General features: G+C 37.7%; 1 protein-coding gene across 1 annotated transcript in view; it reads right to left on the reverse strand.

Annotated features, from left to right (window-relative positions):
• Positions 1 to 347: 347 nt before the first annotated feature.
• DNAJC1 (DnaJ heat shock protein family (Hsp40) member C1) overlaps positions 348 to 19,848 on the reverse strand; it is a 108,823-nt gene continuing 89,322 nt past the window's right edge. The window contains exons 9-12 of the mRNA XM_021530379.2: positions 15,661 to 15,780; positions 2,603 to 2,651; positions 1,695 to 2,158; positions 348 to 569 (exon numbers count right to left, since the gene is read on the reverse strand). Of these exons, the coding sequence (XP_021386054.2) occupies positions 501 to 569; positions 1,695 to 2,158; positions 2,603 to 2,651; positions 15,661 to 15,780 (702 nt within the window). The 3' untranslated portion in view covers positions 348 to 500. The remainder of the gene's footprint in view (positions 570 to 1,694; positions 2,159 to 2,602; positions 2,652 to 15,660; positions 15,781 to 19,848) is intronic.

Below are 19,848 nucleotides of genomic sequence, written 5' to 3' on the forward strand. Positions count from 1 at the left end.
GAAGTTAATATTAGAAATACTACTTAATTTAAAATATTACTAGGTACTTATAAGAATAAGGTATTTATAAGCATATGGTCTTGGATTTAGAGGTGCAAGCAAGAAAAATATATTTTGAGTACAGTGTTTCATTACTCTCATGCTTGCTTAATAGTTTCAGGTCAATTCTATCTTTCAAAATAAATATAAGTTATTTGTATTATCCACTGGCTGCAAACCTACCAGATTCAGTATGTAATTATCAGAAGAGGTTTTCCTGAAGCTCTGCTCACTTTTAGACACTGTTATCACACATCTAGATAAGCAGCTCTTCAATACAAACACACCTTCATTCTTCAACACACAAATCAGGTAAGATGGTATAAGATTTATTAATATTTTCTTTTACTAAGGCACATGACATATAGAAATACTGAGGTACAAAAATGCAGTTTCCTGCATATGAGATTTAAACCCCCATTTTGACAAAGATGAACTACATCTCCTCTTGCTCACAACGTTCAGCTTTTAGCCATTTTTTTCTTTTGTACCAGTTCAACAAGCAACTTGTATCTTGCTATACACTCCTCCTGAAAGGAAACACAAAGTGTTATTCAAAGGTTGATATTTTAGAATTGCTTTAACTCCATACATGCTGCTTTATTCTAGAAGAGGAGCTGTGTTCTGGGGGTTGTGTAGGGGTTTTTGTTTGTTTGGGTCTGGTTTTGTTTGTGGTTTTTTTTTTTTTGGTGGGATTTTTGTTGGTTTTTTTCTTGGTTGGTTGTTTTCTTATTGTTTTGAAGTTGCACACTAAATTTGAGAAAGGGAATCTACATCTAGTGAAGAGGGGATTAGAAAAATGAACTTGCAATTTACATTTCTTAGTGGCTCATTTATCTGTTTGAAGACCCAAGAAGCAGTTGCCAGTACTTCTTGACAGTGACTGCAAGAGCCATGATGGAACAGCTGTATTGCAGTGTCTACTTAGAACAGTTACTCTGGTGTGAGCCACACTGCAGGCAGGTTAAGCTGAGCCTTCAAGTTCACTAATGCAGCACCAGAAACTGCAGAACAGCTTCTGAGCCAGAGAGACACCCAAATCCTTCCCCATGCACTTCCTGCTCCCTCAGTGTGTTTGGCACAAATATTACAGGGCTTTTCTGCAGCTACAATGACTGAAGCAAGCAAACTAAGCTATCACAACTATTAGGAAATCTAGTACACACCATCGATATCAATGACAATTAATGCTATTTTTAGAAGTTATACTTAGATTATTGAGCATTTAACACTTGCAGATGGATTACTTATTTTGTCTGTTCATTGAGATGGGTTGAGAAAGGTATTGTGAAAGTGTGAGCAAAGCAGCTCATCAACATTTGGTTACTAACTTTGAATCAAAATTTGTTTTAAAATTTAATTTTGTCCTGCAATTGAAGATTGGAAAGGCAGAGGAGAGGCAGGTATTTCAAATGAAACAGGAGTTATTTCAGTATTTTCTGTGTTAGATAAACAAGCTGACATAAATAAAAAAATGTTTTAAATAAAGCAACAAATGTGACAGTGATGCTCTTTAGGTCACCTGAGTCTGGACTGAGAGGCCAAGTAAAGGCTTCACCTTTCTAGATGGACCCTCATTCTTACAGTAATCATAAATTGGTAGCAAATACGTTTCCCCTCAGTTGATACTAGAGTTCAGTAAAAACAAGTCATACCTTGCTTTTTCCAGGAACACATTTTGCTATTTTATCCCAGCGATCTGATGTTCCCTTTGGATACTGCTGCAAGGCCATTTCAAGAAGTTTCTGTTGATTTTGAGTCCATGGTTCTTCTGGTGCACGGCTTTTCTCCCTTCTGCTTTCATCATCACTCTCTTCCTCTCGCTCAGTGTTATCAAAATCTTTCTGACGTCTCCCTCTGCCCTTCTCTTCTGGTACCTCTTTTGTTGCCAGCAGAGCCATTTCAGGTGCTTTGACAATTTTTCGTCTTCGGTGTCTAGTTTCACTTGCTGTGGTCTCCTTTGGATCTGTCTGGGTATCCATCTGCTCTGATAGAAGACTGTAGTTCCCCTCCTCCTCCCTTTCTCGCTGGGTGATTATGTGATCTGGCAGATTCATGTTGCCTTTGAAATTTTTGGAATTGTGTGCCAGCGTTTTAAGCTCCGAGAGCCTAATGATACCTGTTAGAAGCACTGCTGTTACACTTCTGAAATAGTAAAACACCTCACAAACAAGCAGAGAACTGCCCACAAATTAAAGGTTCTCAGAATAGTGCAGAGTGGACAAAAAGCTCTTCTGAACTGACAGCTTAAGGAAAACAAAATTGAGAAATCAAGGCATTCACCTGATCATCAGGGTGATGAACTTTGCCAATTAGGAGCTTATCTGATCTAGAGGAAATGCTACTGAATTCCCACACTGATATGAACAGAGAGCAACCTGAACAAATGACCAAACCCCACACTAAACAGAGTAAGAAAGCCCAGGAGGATGTAGCTAAAGGAAACATTCCCTGAGAATATCCAGCAGTTCTTTTTTCTCAAAGCATGGTATGGTTGCAAAAATCTCTGCAGACTGAAAGGCACAGCTATTACCCAAACCCAGTAATTTTCAGAAGCACACACCTGGTGTATATGTAACAGAATCCTTCACCTGTTTGGCTTTCAGGGTAACCTGCATGAAAACAACAAAAATAAAGGCCTATTAAAAAATTTAATCATTGGAGCTATTGAAGAATTCATTATTACCTTACCACAAAACACCTACATTGAAAACACAATAAATACAGTGAGGCTGTGGTTCTTTGGCTGCCTTTGCTCTTATGTGGAGTTCATACTGGCTTAAACTCACCTGCTAGATTTTTTTCTTTCTGAATCATTCCTGGCTTATTAAAATAATATAAATGATGCTATACATTTCTATTACTATCACCATAATACACCACAGTTGATACTCAAATTGTATTTTATTTCCTTGTTAAACCCTAATTTTCTGGTCTAAAAATACCACAAGGATAAGGGGAAAAGAACTAAATGAGTTATCTTCTATATATTAGTTTCTCAAGACTGAATAAAAGAACAGAATGACCCACATAGGTCCGGATGATGGAGCACACAAGCAGACAGTCCCCAAATGAAAGGTAACAGTCTGACTGCCAAAGATCAGCAAAGACACCTCCTAAGCCCTGGTACTGCAGCAAAAGTTATTACTGATAGTGCAGAGGATAGAGAGCTGTTTGATTCAGCCTCTCTGTGTATACTGAAATCTCTGTCCTGGGAGAAAAATAACACTAATTTTAGTATTATTGGATTTTTTTGAGTAAGAAGTGATTGTTTCAAAATTTGTTCTGTTTGTAAGCAAACAAAGAGCCTTTCTCCCTACCCAGAACAAGGAGCTTCCTTTAATGCCAAATTTCTAGACTTCAAATAATAAGCCAGTCTGCACTTAAGATTCTTTAATTATTTAGCATCTTTTTTATATAAAATGACCACAGAATTATAGAATGGCTTGGGTTGAAAGGGACCTTAAGGATCACGTGGTTCCAACCCTCCTGCTGGATCAACCAAACCTTGAATACTTCAGGCATCCATGACTTCTCTGGGCAACCTTTTCCAGTGCCCCACCACCCTCACAGAAAAAAATTTCTTCCTCAGATCTCATCTAAATGAACGTCCTGTCAGTTTAAAGCCATTGCCCCTTGTCCAGTCACTACAGACACTTGCAAAAAGTCCCTCTCCAGCTCTCTTGTAGCTCCTTTTAGGTAGCAGCCTACAGCCCCAAACTCAGCTACCACAAAAAAACATCTTAAAATGTAGTACTCAAAGAATTATACAATCTTTTTAATTGCTGAAGATGTTTTATAAATACCAGATATAAATTTCTTTATAAATTTTTTTTTTTTTTTTTTTTTTTTTGACGTGAGGCCTTTATTAAAAAGCCAGAAACAAGACACTGAATCAAACTTGATACTACGTGGGATTCCCTGCTCTCTGAACCTGGGACCTCAGATGTTAATATCCATTTAGTGTCAGGTGTACCAACAATAGAACATACATCAGTTACAAAGTCAGGAATTCCTCTGTGCGGGATTTGTGGGATTTAGCCACAATAGGAGTCATTTAAGCCTCCTGAACCACAGCACAAATTTCTGCTGCTTTAGCTACCTAATGTTAACAACAAGAATTATCCCTACTCAGAGCAGCACTAGAGAGCAAACCTGCCAGAGGGTTGTAAAGCCATTTGCTGTGAGAAGAATTAAATATTAAGATTCAGGATTTTTGTTCTATGACAAGATTCATAAGTGAGCACCTCAATAGTTAAAATTGGTACCATCTGCTTCTAGTCTGGTGTGTTTGGTTCCTCCTGCCCACCTTTCTGCCCATGGAATTGCAGCAGTTTGCTGTAAAAATAGGCTCGTGCTGGATCTCCTTAAGGAAATGACAGCAAGACTTAACAAGGCAAAGTGGTCTATTTTCCCTACAAATTAAGCCTCATTTTCTGGGATGATTAAGTTCAAATGAAAACTCTGTGAACAATGAAATCCCAACTCTAATTAACCAAAACCTTTATCCAGAGGTAGACATCTGGCACAGAAAACTCCAGTTTCTACTGCTGCAGTACAATAAAGTTTTAATTGTGCAAAGAAAAATGTCAGAATACTGTAATATGAACAAATAATTTTAAGTCACACTAACAATTCTGGGACCTCTGTGATCCCAATTTTGGAACAATAGAAGGGATCTTTCTTGAAAAGCATGATCCATTAATAGAAATTGCCTTCTTTCAAACAATTATATTCCAAAATAATGAAAATTAAAATGCTTGTGTTTCATCTTTAGCAGTGTCTCTACAGTACTAATGATTTAAAAAGTGGAGAGGAACAGAAACCATTCTTGACTGCTGAACAGAATGGATCCTTAGTGGTGTCCTGCTATGCATTTCTTACAAAGAAATCATGTTATATAAACTGGATTATAACAGATTATTTTCAAAAGAGGGAAAAGAATTTGCCATGCAAACAAATAGCTTTTAGAGCTTCCTGCAATGAAGCAGTGGATTTATTGCAAACATGACAAGGCCCTATCTTTGTGCATTCCAAGAAAGCTGTCTCTAAACCATTTTTGCTATCTTTAAAATATGTATTTCAGAGATTTACAGCCTGCTCATAAGGACATGAAGGCAAGAAAAAGAGAGCAGAAAAGATTCCCTGAATAAAACAGAGCAGAATGAATTGCAAGAAAAGACAAGTACCATGAGCTGCTGCCTCAGTGCCAACTGAGTTCAGTTTTCTCTCTGTTGAACCTCTGACGTTTTCAGAGGTCAGCAATTATCATTTGATCTTTCAAGCTGAGACTATATATGCAACACAAACTCTGCTTTGGAAGTGGTGCAAATCAGCTGAAGTTAAGTTTCCTTTACAAGACAGGTGTCCCCAAATTCACTTAGTGTACGTATCCCATCATAGATATAAATTTTGCTGCATATTACATCTATTTGGACTGGAATCTGAACTATACCTCTCCATTTGACCAGTGAAGGATTTTGGCTTATTCCCAGATCCTGACTGCATTTAGTATTTCCACTTACATGCAGGAAATTCAGGAGTAACAGTCTTTCCACAGATTATCTTATGTTGGCCAACTTCACTCATTATAGCTTGGTGAAACCAAATATTAAATTACTCCATTCATCACATCTAATAATTCCAAGATGTTAACTTTTGAAGGCTTTAGGATATTTGTTCATATTTTGATGGACTTTCAATTTGAACATCCACCAGGCAAGCTGGAAATAACAACTGTGTGTATGGTTTAGATACTGAAAATCTACTATTTCAAACATTGAACAAGCACTTTCAGTTGATGTAAGTTTGACAACTCATCAAGCTTCCCACAGCTTTACTATCATCATTTACAGGTTACAGGGGAAGATTATTTGTCTATTATTATTTTTGTCAGCTTTCTTCTTCACACAGAAGTCCTTTTCCAGGTGCTATGTACAGTGCACGTTTACTCCAGCTCTTTTCACTTAGAGTTCAGGTATCACTTATTTAGCCTTCAGATTTATGTGTCATCAGCCTCAACTGTCATTGTCATTCCAGATGCTGACACAGGGCAAGAATCGTTAACATGTCAGTATTAAACTGCTGAGGATTATTAGGAATCCAGCCTATGGAACATCCGAAATTGTATTTCAGTTTGATCTGTTGGAGTTTAATCATTGTTCTTGCCACTCAAATCTGCAGACTCTTCTGTTGCCCATTCCTTCATGCTTTTTGACATCCTTAATATCAATTTAAATTTCCTCTCCAGGTGTGAATAGCATTATTTACTAGCTAGTTCCTAACTGATTCATAAAAAAAAAATCACTAAGTTATGTAACATAAGTTGCTCCATTGCTTTCTCTACTCAATTACTTATCAAAGCTTACTTATATGATATTATTACTTTTTCTTTATTAACAGATAACATACTTGGAGAAACTTATTCAAAGTATGAAGCAGTTGTAGAATATTCTCTGGTACTTATTACTGCTGTTTGTTCCTGCATAATGCTTTAAGATTAGAATTTTAATGTATATTAAATTATGAGTTTTATCCTGACAGTGAGAAGGTATGCTAAAAGCCTGCTGTTACTGACAACAGCTTTCACAAGAGTATTAGCCAATCCCCTTAAGAAATCCTGGGTCTGAGGACACCTTAAATAATATGGATCAAGACTGTGAAATTGATTTAAAACAGAAGATAGAAGATCTCATATTCCTGCAAGTATTTGTACTGTTCAACAGACACACTGCATTATTTTATAGGAATCAACTTTAAATATTGTAGTCCATGAGGGATAATAGAAGTCACAAATAAAGTCAGGTAATATCATGCACAGTGAAAGAGATTTCCTTAGACAGATAAAGATGACAAAAAAACCTGGATGCAAGCAATCAAATTGCTGGAGTAGAAATCAAACTACTTTACTATGGGACCTACAGAAAGAAACCACAGGAACAATTTGCTTCTGAGAACTCCCTTCTGAACTCAGCTTCAATAGCTCTTCAGCTATAAAAAGATTCTATCAAAAGCAAGTGGGATTAGTGGGATGATTTTATGTGATGAAAGCCAGACAGAGCTGGTTTCCTCCTGTACTGCTAACAATTAGTCCAGATCACAAAGACTAGTTGCTACTTAACAAGACACCTAGCAGTAAAAGCATTCCTCATCATGACCATCCAGATATTAACTCTCTTACTACCCTGGACACCTGCCACCTCTTTCAGATGGGACAATTGATACTTCAGAGATATATAAGAAAAAAAATCAGCTTTAAAAACTCTCAGATGCATAGGCAAAAGCAAATTTTGCTATTACATGAATGAGATGGTACTTTCCACCCTGCAAGGAAGGCAGACATAAAAAAAGCACAGAACTATGACACACCTAGAAAGCAAAGTGTGTAAAGTCAGGTACAGTGATCCTACTGGTGCTAAACAGAGAGACAGAAACCTTTTGCATAAGATGAAGAGCAATTCCACATTCTCATAGCAGCAGCCACTGGCCCACCAGCTCAGCTGAGCCCTCCAGCACTGCCCCCAGCCCAGCTCCCCCAATGTGCCACCAAAGCCTTCAGCACTCGCTGGCTCCTGGGAATCTTCTGTGGGCAACAACCTATCTTCTGTCCTTCTCTAGGATAGTATTTTGAGCATTGCAGCAGATAGTCACAGAAGTACAAACCTCTTGGGTTCTAATGATATTTTAAGAAAATAATGTGGGATTTGTAGAGGAAGAATATCTACATCTCTTGGCTTTCCAAATGTATATAAACTCCTTGCAAAGCAGGATGACATTATGGTGCTACTCAACACCGGAGAGTCCGGTAACATTTTTTGTTACTCTCAGCATCTTCCTGAGCAAAAGTTCTCTAAGTATTTACTAAAGATGTAATAGTTTCTCAGCATTAACTATCAGAAATTTGCTCTCCCAGTAGCAGTCTTCTGCACCCAGTTGTTATCTTCCTGCATGCTCCCCATCTAGTTAGGTCATGAAAAAAATGCCAAGATCTGTGGAATTATGGAAAAAAACTTTGTGGAGACAGCCTGTGAGTACTTGAGGTTACTATAAAGCAATAAGAAATTTCTTGAATCTTCTAATTTGAGTTGTAATCACATTTTTTTCCTACAAGGGAAGGCCAGATACAAAAGGATTTTAATGCCTTTGTGGCTTTGTCAAAGTAGTAGATTTTTACAAAGCTAATTCCCCAGAACCACACAGAATAACTTGCCAAATTTAAAGTTCTCCTCTTATAACCAAAACACTACCTGCTGCGCTGAATTTTCTTCCAATCTAGACCTAAACAGCTTTTTTCTGTTACTAACAGAAGAAAACTAACAGAAAAAAACTGTTACTAAAAGAAAAAAATGGCTACAACTGTATCAAGCACTGATTGACACAAGTCAGGCAACAATAACGACCCATTCTTTTATTTCCATGTGACTCAAAATTTGTTGCTTTATACACTGACTTCCCTTTTAGACACTAAAAGAGCTTCTGAAATGGTCTTTCAGTTTCACCAGATTGTGGAAACTTCAAATCCTGATACATTGAGCCAAATCATTCTCCATTTTCTAAGTGTCCTCATTTGCAACTTACAAGACCACTTGAAGTAAGTATTTCAAATCAGAGGTGTCGCTGTCGAGGCAGGACGGGAATGAATAGACTTGACTCAGAAGGCTGTTGAGAGTAAAACTCTTGATTTATTCAAAATACACTGCTCTTTTATACAGAGCTTCACAAGGACCAACTCCATTGGTTCTGAAGTGAAAACAACCCACAGCATTGGTGCAAAGTGCTTGATGCACAGTGATAGAACTTAACTATAAACAATGTGAAAAACAAGAGAGATAAAGAATTATTTACATTCTTTCCCAGCTCTTTCCCAGGCTTTTTGCCTGGCTAGAAACTCTCAGTTTCTTTCTTTGACTGAATCTGAGACCCACACAGAGGTACCTTTGTTTTGGCACTGCTGGTAACAGTTTGCTTAGTAGAGTGCTACACTTTCCCAAAAGTTGGTAAGGCTACTAATCTCTAGGCACTGGGTAGGTTAAATTTGATACTAATACAGCTAATGAGTATTTGAAGGACAATGTTCTTGACAGAACTAAAAAACATGTTATGAACTTAACTGAATTTGCTTAGAACCACCAGTTGCAGCCAGCAACAATACAATTTTATTATACTTATGGACTTAGAAGCCATGTGTGATTCTGAACTTTGCCACTGCAACAGAAATCCCCAAAACAACCGTAAGTTTTATTATGAGGCAGTTTAAGATGTGGCCTGCAAGAAAGGCAAATTTGACCTAAATCAGCAAATTTAGAACTTTCTCTAGTTTAAGTCCCCAGACAGTTATTTCAAAGCAGCAAAATAATTACTCCTTTTTTCAAGACGCAAGAGGAAGAACTTTGCAATTAAACTTGTGATAATGCTGGAGACTTCATACTGTGCTTTTTTGTCAGTTAAAAATCCATGAGAGAGTTTTTAGCTCTATCCTGCGGGCACTCATGCAGGAGAAGGCTTTGACCCAAAAGCCCACTGCAACAACTACTTGGACATCTTATTTTGTTATTGATGATGCAAAATGCATTACCTTTTTTGACAGTCAGAAATTTCAATTCTGCAATGAAATTCAAGCCCAGATCACAGTGAGCTTTGTGAGACATTATATTAATTTATGCTACTCTATAAAAAGTTGCAGCATCACTGGCTTAACCCCTTCACAAGCCATCTATTTGGACCAAAAATTGCTGTTCCACTGCCTTCTGTAAAAAAACTTTTTCCTTTAAGTGAAAAGAATTGCTCTGGTCATGCTTTATGAGACGAAAATCCATTTTGTTTGTAAGGGGCGTTGTTCTGCCCAATCTTGTAAAAAGGCAGCGACAACTGTAGAAGTGCACAGGATAAAACTGTACAGTGAGAGTGCTGTGAACAGCAACCACCTTTTCCTCCCTCCAACTATCAACAGAATCACTCTGGTGTGTCTGTGGGATTAAACATGTGTTTTGAAGACTTCACTGTCAGACTGAGGTCCACATGACCTATATATTACCTAAACCCCATCTGAGATATTCATAACCTCTCTTGGACCTCGATCTAGGTCTTTATACTTCAATAAGCAACTGGGAGAGCTATTGATTACATAAATATATGCAAACTGCTAAGGGTGAGTGTTTCAGAATACCCACAACTGGATTGCACTGTAACAGAGTTAACACAGACACAATACACAAAATGAAATGTAAAACAGTCTTGGGAAAACAGTTAATCTCCAGAAGCAAAAGACCTAATAAATTCATGAGCTTTAACATATGGACCATTTCTCATATAGATGGTTTTTTTGTTGGCAGAGTAATGAGCTTGCATTTGTCAAAAATAAGAAATCTATTTTACAATGGCATATGAAGTGTAATGAGTATGAACTCACAGTCTCAGACTTACAGGTTGAAACTGTTCCTTGGGCATACAAGAGATACCACAAAATATGCACCCACCCCCCAAAACCTTATGCTTTCAGGTTTCATGGTAATTCAGAATGTCTGCCACCTGGCTATTGTTTTGCTGTCTACCTCAGTGTTCTTCTATACAAGCAGCAAATCCCAATCAGTCTGTTTTTGCAACACAAATGCATGAGATTAGTGACTGCAGGAGCAAACAGAATCAGTTTAAATCCTGTAAGACAAGTGAATGATATTACTTCACAAGTATGAAATCTGAGATCTCTTTGCCTTTAATTTAAAAAACCTGTACCTAATAATCACATTAAAGTCTGTTTGGCATGCCAGACAGCTTTTACTTCCTCTATTATTTTTACAATTTGAATGTCCTTTGTAGTTACTGAAATTAATTTATGCCTTTCAGCAAATATTTTTTTTAAACTTTTTATCTATAAAGGTTGGTATTGTCAAGTACAATATACTTCCGTAATTTCACATCTAAGTGCTTTTTCTCAATTTTTGAATTCAGCAAAAGCTGACAATCATTGTTATAAATCTTCATAAGGATTAGCATTTGTCATATCAAACAGTATATTTTTTTCAGAAATAATAGTATTGCAACTCTGCTCCATTCATTATTTAGACTGTGCTGTAGAGTGTTCACAGTGCTTAGGAAATTCAAACATAACTTTTTTATTTTGTTTTAAAAGGTCAATTATTTCCTTAAGTATTGGCAGACAGGAATGAGAACTAACCCTGGAGCAACAAATTCAGCAAGGAAAATGGGTCAAAGAACAGATGTTTGGAGGATGACAGAGAGCAGTGGTACAGGTAACCAGGTCAGCAGGCAGGAATCCTGATTAGAGTTAACTGAACTCCATTTCCCTTTCATAATCAAAATACTTGAAAACCTAATTTACAATAACAGCCAATTGCAATAATAATTACTCTAAAAGCTGCAGAAGCTTTCAGTTGTGAAAGCAGTAAGATTTCATTATACTAAGCCAGCTAAAAATCATCTTTATAGGAAAAGATTGCTAAATTCCCTATATGTACATACTGAAGTGACAATTAGCAATTTAAATAATTCAAATAACTGAACATACTGATAAAGTGAGCAAAATTTAACCTCATCTATTTTGGGTCGATTATTCATTGGCTGTTAAAAGATGTCTTCCTAAAGAGAGACAAGATAAACATTTACCATGACAGAAGTTAAACTAGTAACCCTTCCTCCAGTATGTCTGTACCACAGCTACAAGCCTACCCTTGCTCTGAGATGAAAAGCACAGGAATATGCTGCAAAGATATTTATGCTGGTATCACATGAGGCAGCATAAATAGAACCAGTAGAGCTGAACGAGCTCAGGGGTACTATAGCATGGATGTAGCTGCTCATTGCTGGATTTTGGTTGCACTTCCCAGTAGCCTGCATCACACTGGTGGATGTACTTGTTTGGACAGGGAATCTGGTAGACAAACTCATATAATGGGCCTTGCAGTAATCCTTATTTGGGCTGTGCTTTGGGAAATAACAATTAACAAACTAAATGTCTACAAAACATGTACTTGAAAAGTAGTAGACAAGAAAAATGCTGAAGGAACACTATTAGGAATTACTGAATTTAAGAAGTCAAGCATAAGGTATATGCAGTGGTTACTGACCAACTATGGTGACTATCTGGCTTTAATTCTACATTTCTGAAAGTGAATTCACACATGCTTCCAATTGTAGGGAAGGTCTTTTTCCTCCCCTTTTCCTCCCAGATAGCTTGCACTTGCTGGTGTAATCACAGACCATATGAAAGGAAGGACCTAACCTCAGGCAGAACCACTATACTGATGTTGTTTCTTGCAGATGGTTGTGTAACCTGTTCTTAAAGGCCCACAAATACAGAGACTTACAGCAGCTTATTCCACTGCTTTATCATCTCCATTGTCATTCTTCATCCTTCAGTGTCTAACTGAAGCCTCTGATTAAATTTTGAGGCAAAAACTTCTTGCCCTGTAAGATTAATACAGTGGACAAGACCCTTCCTCAGTATGGTTTTCTTTTTATGTAGTTGAATACTTATATTCTCAGATAATTTTTTTTTAAGTTCAACAGTATGAATTCCTTCACAATCTTCCCTTGTAGATAACATTTTAGGAACCTATTATTCTTATCTGGACTCTTTCTATCAAACCACATGTTTCAGTGCAATACTGAAAACTAGACACAAACTAAAGATGCAGTAAGTTAAAACAATACCATGAAGCTGTAAAGTTCAAAAAAGTCAAGAACACTATCAAGTCACTGCTTCACACTGCCTAAAAATTGCAAGTGGAAACACAATTGGATGCAGTAGGAATTTATTTCTTAAAAAAAAAATTCAAGACAGAATTTCTTTGGGGTAGTTAGAGGGAATGAATTTCATTGATGCTCTTCTGATATATATGAATGGGTTTAGTCTATTTTTTGAAAATTTTGAGGCTTTTTCTATTTTTTTTTTTCTGAGTAAGAAAGCTTTGAGAAAGAAGCAACAATGGAGACATTATTTTGGACTGGATTACTCTGAGCTATTTTTATGAATACCTATTTAGCTAATCTACTATTAAATAAGGTCTGAATCCATAAAATCACTTAGAAGCAAGCACACTGTACCTTATCAATCCCTTCTATCATAATTCTCTTAACTAAGAAAGCAAAACCAAGCCTTACTGCTCTTGATGCTTTGCAGAAGAAAGAAGCAAACACTAATCTCAAAGTCTAACTAAGTATTTCCTATACTAGAAAATGTTAGAAAACCAAATTCAAATCCATCCTTGAATGCTTTTCTTTTTCAAGATGTAGTACATTTGCTAGATAATACATATTTCAAACCCCCTCTGGCTTGACTCCTGTTAAGCCAGCTGAAAGCAAGGCATTCCTAACCTCTTCTACCTAACACAAGCTGTTTCAAAGCAGCACCTTCTTATCTCCTTGCCCTGCTCCCAGCAGAAACAGGGAACAGCTGTTTGGACAGTAAATGCTGCATTGCACCTTTTTTACTATATACAAAGTTAACAACCCAGAAGTTTCTCCTGCAACTTTACCATAACATTTCTTATCTAACTATGGTGATGCCCAAATAAAATAACAGTCCTCGCTGTAAATTTAGATTCTATGTTATCTTCAAGAAATATACAGGATAAGTTGCACATCTTACTGAATATTGAAATCTTACTGAATGGATATATCTGAAGTAGTTTCCAGTTCCACCATTTCTAATACTGATGCAGTAACAATCTGAGACCCAAAGAAGTTCCCATTAAGCTCTTGTTTAAAACATTAATTTTGTAAAATACTTGTTTCTGTTTCCTCCTAATACCTAATTGCTGCAATTCTGTGTAATGCAATGATAAAAGTAGCAGGAATTCTAATAAATAGTTTGTGTCAGGAAAGTGACCTAGCATTAGCAGCAGTTGAAAATTTTGAGAGAAGCAAAAACTTGTGTGAAGAACAACTACATTAATCATATAGTTGGAGGTTACTAGGAGTAAAAAGGATTATACTCAGACTTTTCCCCACACATAAAAATCCTGGAAATTCCTTTTCTTATACAAGAAAATGACAGCTCTTAGAACAATCATATGTCTTTCATTTCTCTTTCCTACTCACTGAAACAAAACAGCAAGTTGCTGAGGACATCTCATCTAATGGAAAAAACAAGTGAGCTTTGTTTTTTTTTTTTTTGCAGCACTGGATGCGTGCAAGTACAATGGCCAAATGTATTACACAAAGGATTCTTAATACACCCAAATCAAGGAATAAAGCAGACAGTGGGTGCAAAGGGCAATCTGAGTATAGTGTTATTTTTGTGATGGATGTATGTAGAACCATTCCACATGTCCATACTATCTGTGTCAAGATTCAAATTTTCCAAACCAATCTCAAAAGCTCTTTGCCATGAACACTATATACTACTAACATATGTGAAAAATTTTTGCTATTAAGATCAGTAAAATGTAGCATCTTTATGATAATAATACTAATACTGAACTTTATTAAAAAGTTTATTCTATTATTAAAGTTTAGTATTAGTATTTTTCAATTTAGTCCAGTTCAGTAGTATGAATACTTCAAGTATGAACACAATAAACCTTAAAAACCCTAATTTAATTTGATTAGTAGGTTAGTAACTTCTTGTCTACATGCACTATTTTGCAAATAATGTATTGTTTTAAAATTATAATAATGCAAAAGACTTATTTTTTTAGCATATGTATCAGAACAGTATGGATTCAGTAAAACTTTAAAAATAAGTTCTAAAAATATCTTTTTGTCATTATATCAACAATGAAAAAAATTTAAGAAGTATACAAATATCCCAGAGGGCTGTAATATTCCACTGTAGTCAGTGGCTTTGTTTCACATTATTTAAGATAATTCCTGAAATATGATAAAGAACATCTAATCTCAAAACATACATGAACAGATTTAAATGTTATCCTCATTAACCCCTACAGAGCCTATTAAATAGGGTCAGCTGAAAGGGCTTTCAAATGGTCCTCAGCAGACACTACAACATGTTCTAGTGATCTATTGCTTGAAAAGGAGAAGTCTTTTACAGCCTAGCCCCTAAGGGTTTTAAGATCATAGCACTTAAAAAACATAAGTACAAGCCTTGGCATCTGGTATATACTATAAAATATGAATTAACAAGGACATTATTTTACATAATATAGTTTTTAAGCATGCTATAATACTGAAAAAGGCACTGAAATAGTATCATACATATTAGTAGTTTTAAAATTTGTAAAAATATTTCTGCTTAATTAATGGAAACCACCTGTCAAAACACCATTAGCTTATATGCATTTTTTAAGGGCTGGCTTGAAACAGAGATGTAATCTTTAACCAAGTCACACAAACATTCACTGAAGTGAAAGGAGGTTGCTACAAAACCTGCAGTTCATTGTTTTTCTGTTATTGGGTTACAGTAGCTGAAGCTTGTAAGCACCAGAATCCCCCATCCAGCTGATCAGTTACAGCTGTTAATTGTGGAGGGAGATACTGGCTGACATCTGCTTCTTGCATAGTTAGTTAATGGTTCACTTCCAGGTCCTAAAAGGATTGTAGCTTCTCTCAAAAGACAATGTCAGCCCCCATATCTGCCTTCTACACTGCCTGTCTTGTTCTGGTTTGTCATCCTCTACACAATGCAAATCTGAGTGCACTCACATCTGCCACTGATCGACCCAATTCGTGAGCAATCTTTTCCCATCGACCGGGGGTCCCCCCTGGGAACTTAACCATACTTCTTGTCAGCTGGCTCAGGTCCTCCTCTGTCCATTCAGGTGCCTGTAAAACATTTGTAAAACATTCATTACATTGGAATATTGGACATTTATTTGCAAGGTAATATATGGACAAAAAAAATCTTTAAACAAATTAATCTAACAATATAAAAAAAAAAAAAAATCTAGGTATCTGCTCCATGTCTTGTTGCTGAAAATGAATAAAAACAAGAGACCAACAGTAAGACACAAAATCCTGAACACTCAAAAACTGCACTTTGTCTATTATGTAAACTAACACATTTAATTCCTATTAACTTTAATACAACATACATAACACAACACTACAAAACGCAGTAAATATTCAACACCACTTTTATTAAATGGGGTTGTGCAAAAATTAGATGAGCCCAAGTCCAATAAGAACTTAATCTGACTGCTGCTGTAAAAGACAACAAAAAATGTTTCTGCAAATCCATGAGCAACAAAAAGGAGAGCTGAGGAGAACCTCCATCTTTTACTAGATCTAGGCAGAAACAATTACACACAATGAGGAAAAGGCTGAGGTACTTCATACCTCCCCTTTGCCTCAGCCTTTACTGGAAAGATCCATTGGTCTCCATGTACCCAGTCCCTGACCTGGAAGACAGAGCACAATGAAGGCCCCATAATCCAAGCAAAAATGGTCAGTGACCTGACAGAGACAATCCATGGGGCTGGATGGGATCCAGCCATGGGAACTGAGGGAGCTGAACGAAGTGCTCACTGAGTCCCTTTCAAACATTTACCAGCACACCCAGCTAAGGAGGTCTCAGTTCACAAGAGGTTTCCAAATGCAATACGCATACAGAAGAGTTACAAGGAAGATCCTTCTAACTATAGTCTATAGTTAGACTATAGGGAACTATAGTCAGTCTGACCTTGGTGCCAAGGAAGGTCATGGAGCAGATCCTCTTGAGTGCCATCATATGTACAGGAGAACCAGGGGATCAGGCCCAGCCAGCACAGACTTGTGAAGGGCAGGTCCTGATTGACCGACCTGATCTCCTTTTGTGACAAAGTGATCCATTTAGTGGATGGGTGAAAGGCTGTGGATGTCCCTACCTGGACCCCAGGAAAGCCTCTGGCACCGTTTCCCACAGCATCTCCTGCAGGAACTGGCTGCTCATGGCTGAGCTGGGTGCTCTGTTGGATGTGTAGGAAACTGTTGGCATGGCCGGGCCCAGAGGGTGTTGGTGAATGGAATCACATCCAGCAGAGCTCCCCAGGGCTCAGCGCTGCCACCAGCTCTGTTTAATCTTTCTCAGTGACCCACGTGAGGGGATCCAGGGCACCCTCAGTCAGTCTGCAGACACACCGGGCTGGGTGGGAGTGTTGAGCTGCTGAAGGCTCTGCAGGGGGATCTGGACAGGCTGCAGGGATGGGGAGAGCCCAGAGCTCTGAGCTCCAGCAAGGCCAAGTGCCTGGGCCTGCTCCTGCCCCTGGGTCACAACAGCCCCTGCAGCTACAGGCTGGGGCAGAGTGGCACCAAAGATGCCTGGAGGAAAAGGTCCCGGGGGTGCTGCTCAGCAGCAGCTGAACATGAGCCAGAGAGTGCCCAGGTGGCCAAGAGGCCAATGGCATCCTGGCCTGGACCAGCAACAGTGTGGCCAGCAGCACCAGGGCAGTGACCATAACCCTCTACTCAGGACTGCTGAGGCCACACCTTAAATCCTGGGTTCAGTTCTGGGCCCCTCAATTCAGGAAGGCCATTGAGGTGCTGGAGAGAGTGCAGAGAAGGGCAATGGAGCTGGGGAAGGGTCTGGAGCACAAGTCTGATGAGGAGCCAGCTGAGGGAGATGAGGATGTTTAGCCTGAAGAAAAGGAGGCTCAGAGGAGACTTTATTGATCTCTACAACTACCTGAGATAGGAAGCAGTGGCGAGGTGGGGACTGGCCTCTTTCCCAAATAATAAGATCTAGGACAAGAGGAAATGGTCTCAAGTTGTGCCAGGGGAGGTTTAGATTACATATCAAGAAAAGTTTCTTCCCCAACAGGGTTTTTGAGCACTGTAACAGACAGCCCAGGGAAGTGGTGGAATCACCATCCCTGGAGGTATTTAAAAGACCATGTGTGGGTGTGACACTTGGTGGGCTTCACAGAGCTGGATTAATGACCAGTCAGTGATCTGAATGGCCTTTACCAACCTAAATTATTCCATTATTAAACCACAGTTTAAGACACAACATTTTAAACATTCACTTAATTGCTTATCTAATATTTTTTTCAGCAAAGACACAGAAAATATCTCCATTTTGATATATTAAAAAAAGCCTCTAAATGAAACAGAACAGTCATCTTAGCTTTTTGTCACTGTTACTATCATGTGCTTTAGCACTCTAGCTAAATTGGGAATGAAATCTCTTGACTCTAATATTCCATCAAGATAATTAAACAACACCCCCTCCCCCCCTCCCTAAAATGCAGTTATGCCACAAAACCAGACCGGATGCTTCCACTACTCAATAACCAAAAGATATAAAAATGTTTTACTCTAACTACATGCCAAGCTGTTAACAATGACTGTCTTCATAACGGCCAAATAAAAGTGAACAAAGCAAGGAACACACCATTAGAGCAGTTTAAGGCATGAAATCGCGTTTGCCTCTGAAGGCAAAATGCAGTAACTGTCTTTGACATTTGCAGCATCTTTGGCAACGACTGCAGAGCCAAATCTTTGCTATCACCAGTAGTTTGCCATTTTATTTATTTTTAAGGAATTATTTATGACATACCTCTTCTAATCACCATTTCCGATAATGAACAGGCACATATCAAGCGGTTTGCATTACAGAGCCATCAGCACAGAACAACAGTCAGAGGTGAGTGACCCCAGGGACCATCTCCACAACTACAGCAAAGCTTCTCCCTGACACTAATCCTGCCTGTCATTCTCCCACTGTGCTCTAACCACACTGACATCCGCCCGCTGCACTGCAAGCTTAACGGGGCCCTTCCTGACTTTTTACTGTCTCCCCCAATCAATGGTTCAAGCGTGCTCTTTTCACCATGTCCAAATGGCAGCTTCACTCATAATCAAAGTGCATTGCTCCCGTTAAAGGGCTTCCCGAAAGGCTTCACCATTTGCATTCATTTGCAAAGCAAACTACTTTTATTCACTTTGTTCTGCTATCAAGAGTGTTCCCTGAAGCAGATAAATTGGCATAAATACAACCTGCCACTTAAAAGACAGTAAATAATAGCCAATAGTAGCAAGGATTTTATCAATCGTCCTGGTTTGGATCCATGTAGTCTTTTATTCAATGCTGAAAGCCTCAAGTTTTTAATACAGGAATAAAATGAATTATCTCTGATGATTCAAACACAAGATGCTTAAGTAACGTGTGTGTGTGTATGTGAGAGATCTCACACATACTATTACTTGCATTATACAATTACACCCTAGTCTACAGAAGAAATGACATACATAGAAAAAAATCTCCACACTGCAAAATAGCCTTATTACTTTTACTGGTTTAAACAAGTTAATATATTATATACCTTTATTCTATTATACTCCATACAGATATTTTATATTAAAATATTTCTCAGGGATTTTTGTAAAGAAAGATTTCCAGTGCTGAATGTTCTACTTATAAAAATTTTTATCACTGTAATTTAAATAACTCTTCTAAAGAGTTCTGGTTAAAAGCCCTTTGTTTAAAAATAAAATTTCATACTTCAAAATTAGGGTTAATATGTGGTTTATAATAATTTTCTATTTAATTTGTACTAAAACTTGGTGATTTGTTTGTCTGTGGGGTTTTTTAACCCCAGATTCAACAGCTACATTCAGAGCTAGTCTCTCTTACCATATCCAAAGCATATCTAAGCAATTACACATGGAAATCAAGATCATCTTTTCAGTGATATACAGATGTCGGAAGCTTTCTGCTAAGTTCTATTTTCAGACTTTTTTGTAAACTTTGATTTGTCCTCACAGTTTTACTAGCAATTTGTAAATATTACAGAACGCTCGAGGTTATCTTCCTAAATAATGGACAAAACTACAATAATTCTGTAGATCTGTAGTTAATTACACAGCTAATTCAGGGCACACAAATTCATTAGCTACATTAAAATATCAACTTCT

The sequence above is a fragment of the Lonchura striata genome, chromosome 1 (genome assembly GCF_046129695.1).
Source record: "Lonchura striata isolate bLonStr1 chromosome 1, bLonStr1.mat, whole genome shotgun sequence".
NCBI classification, from domain to species: Eukaryota; Metazoa; Chordata; class Aves; order Passeriformes; family Estrildidae; genus Lonchura; species Lonchura striata.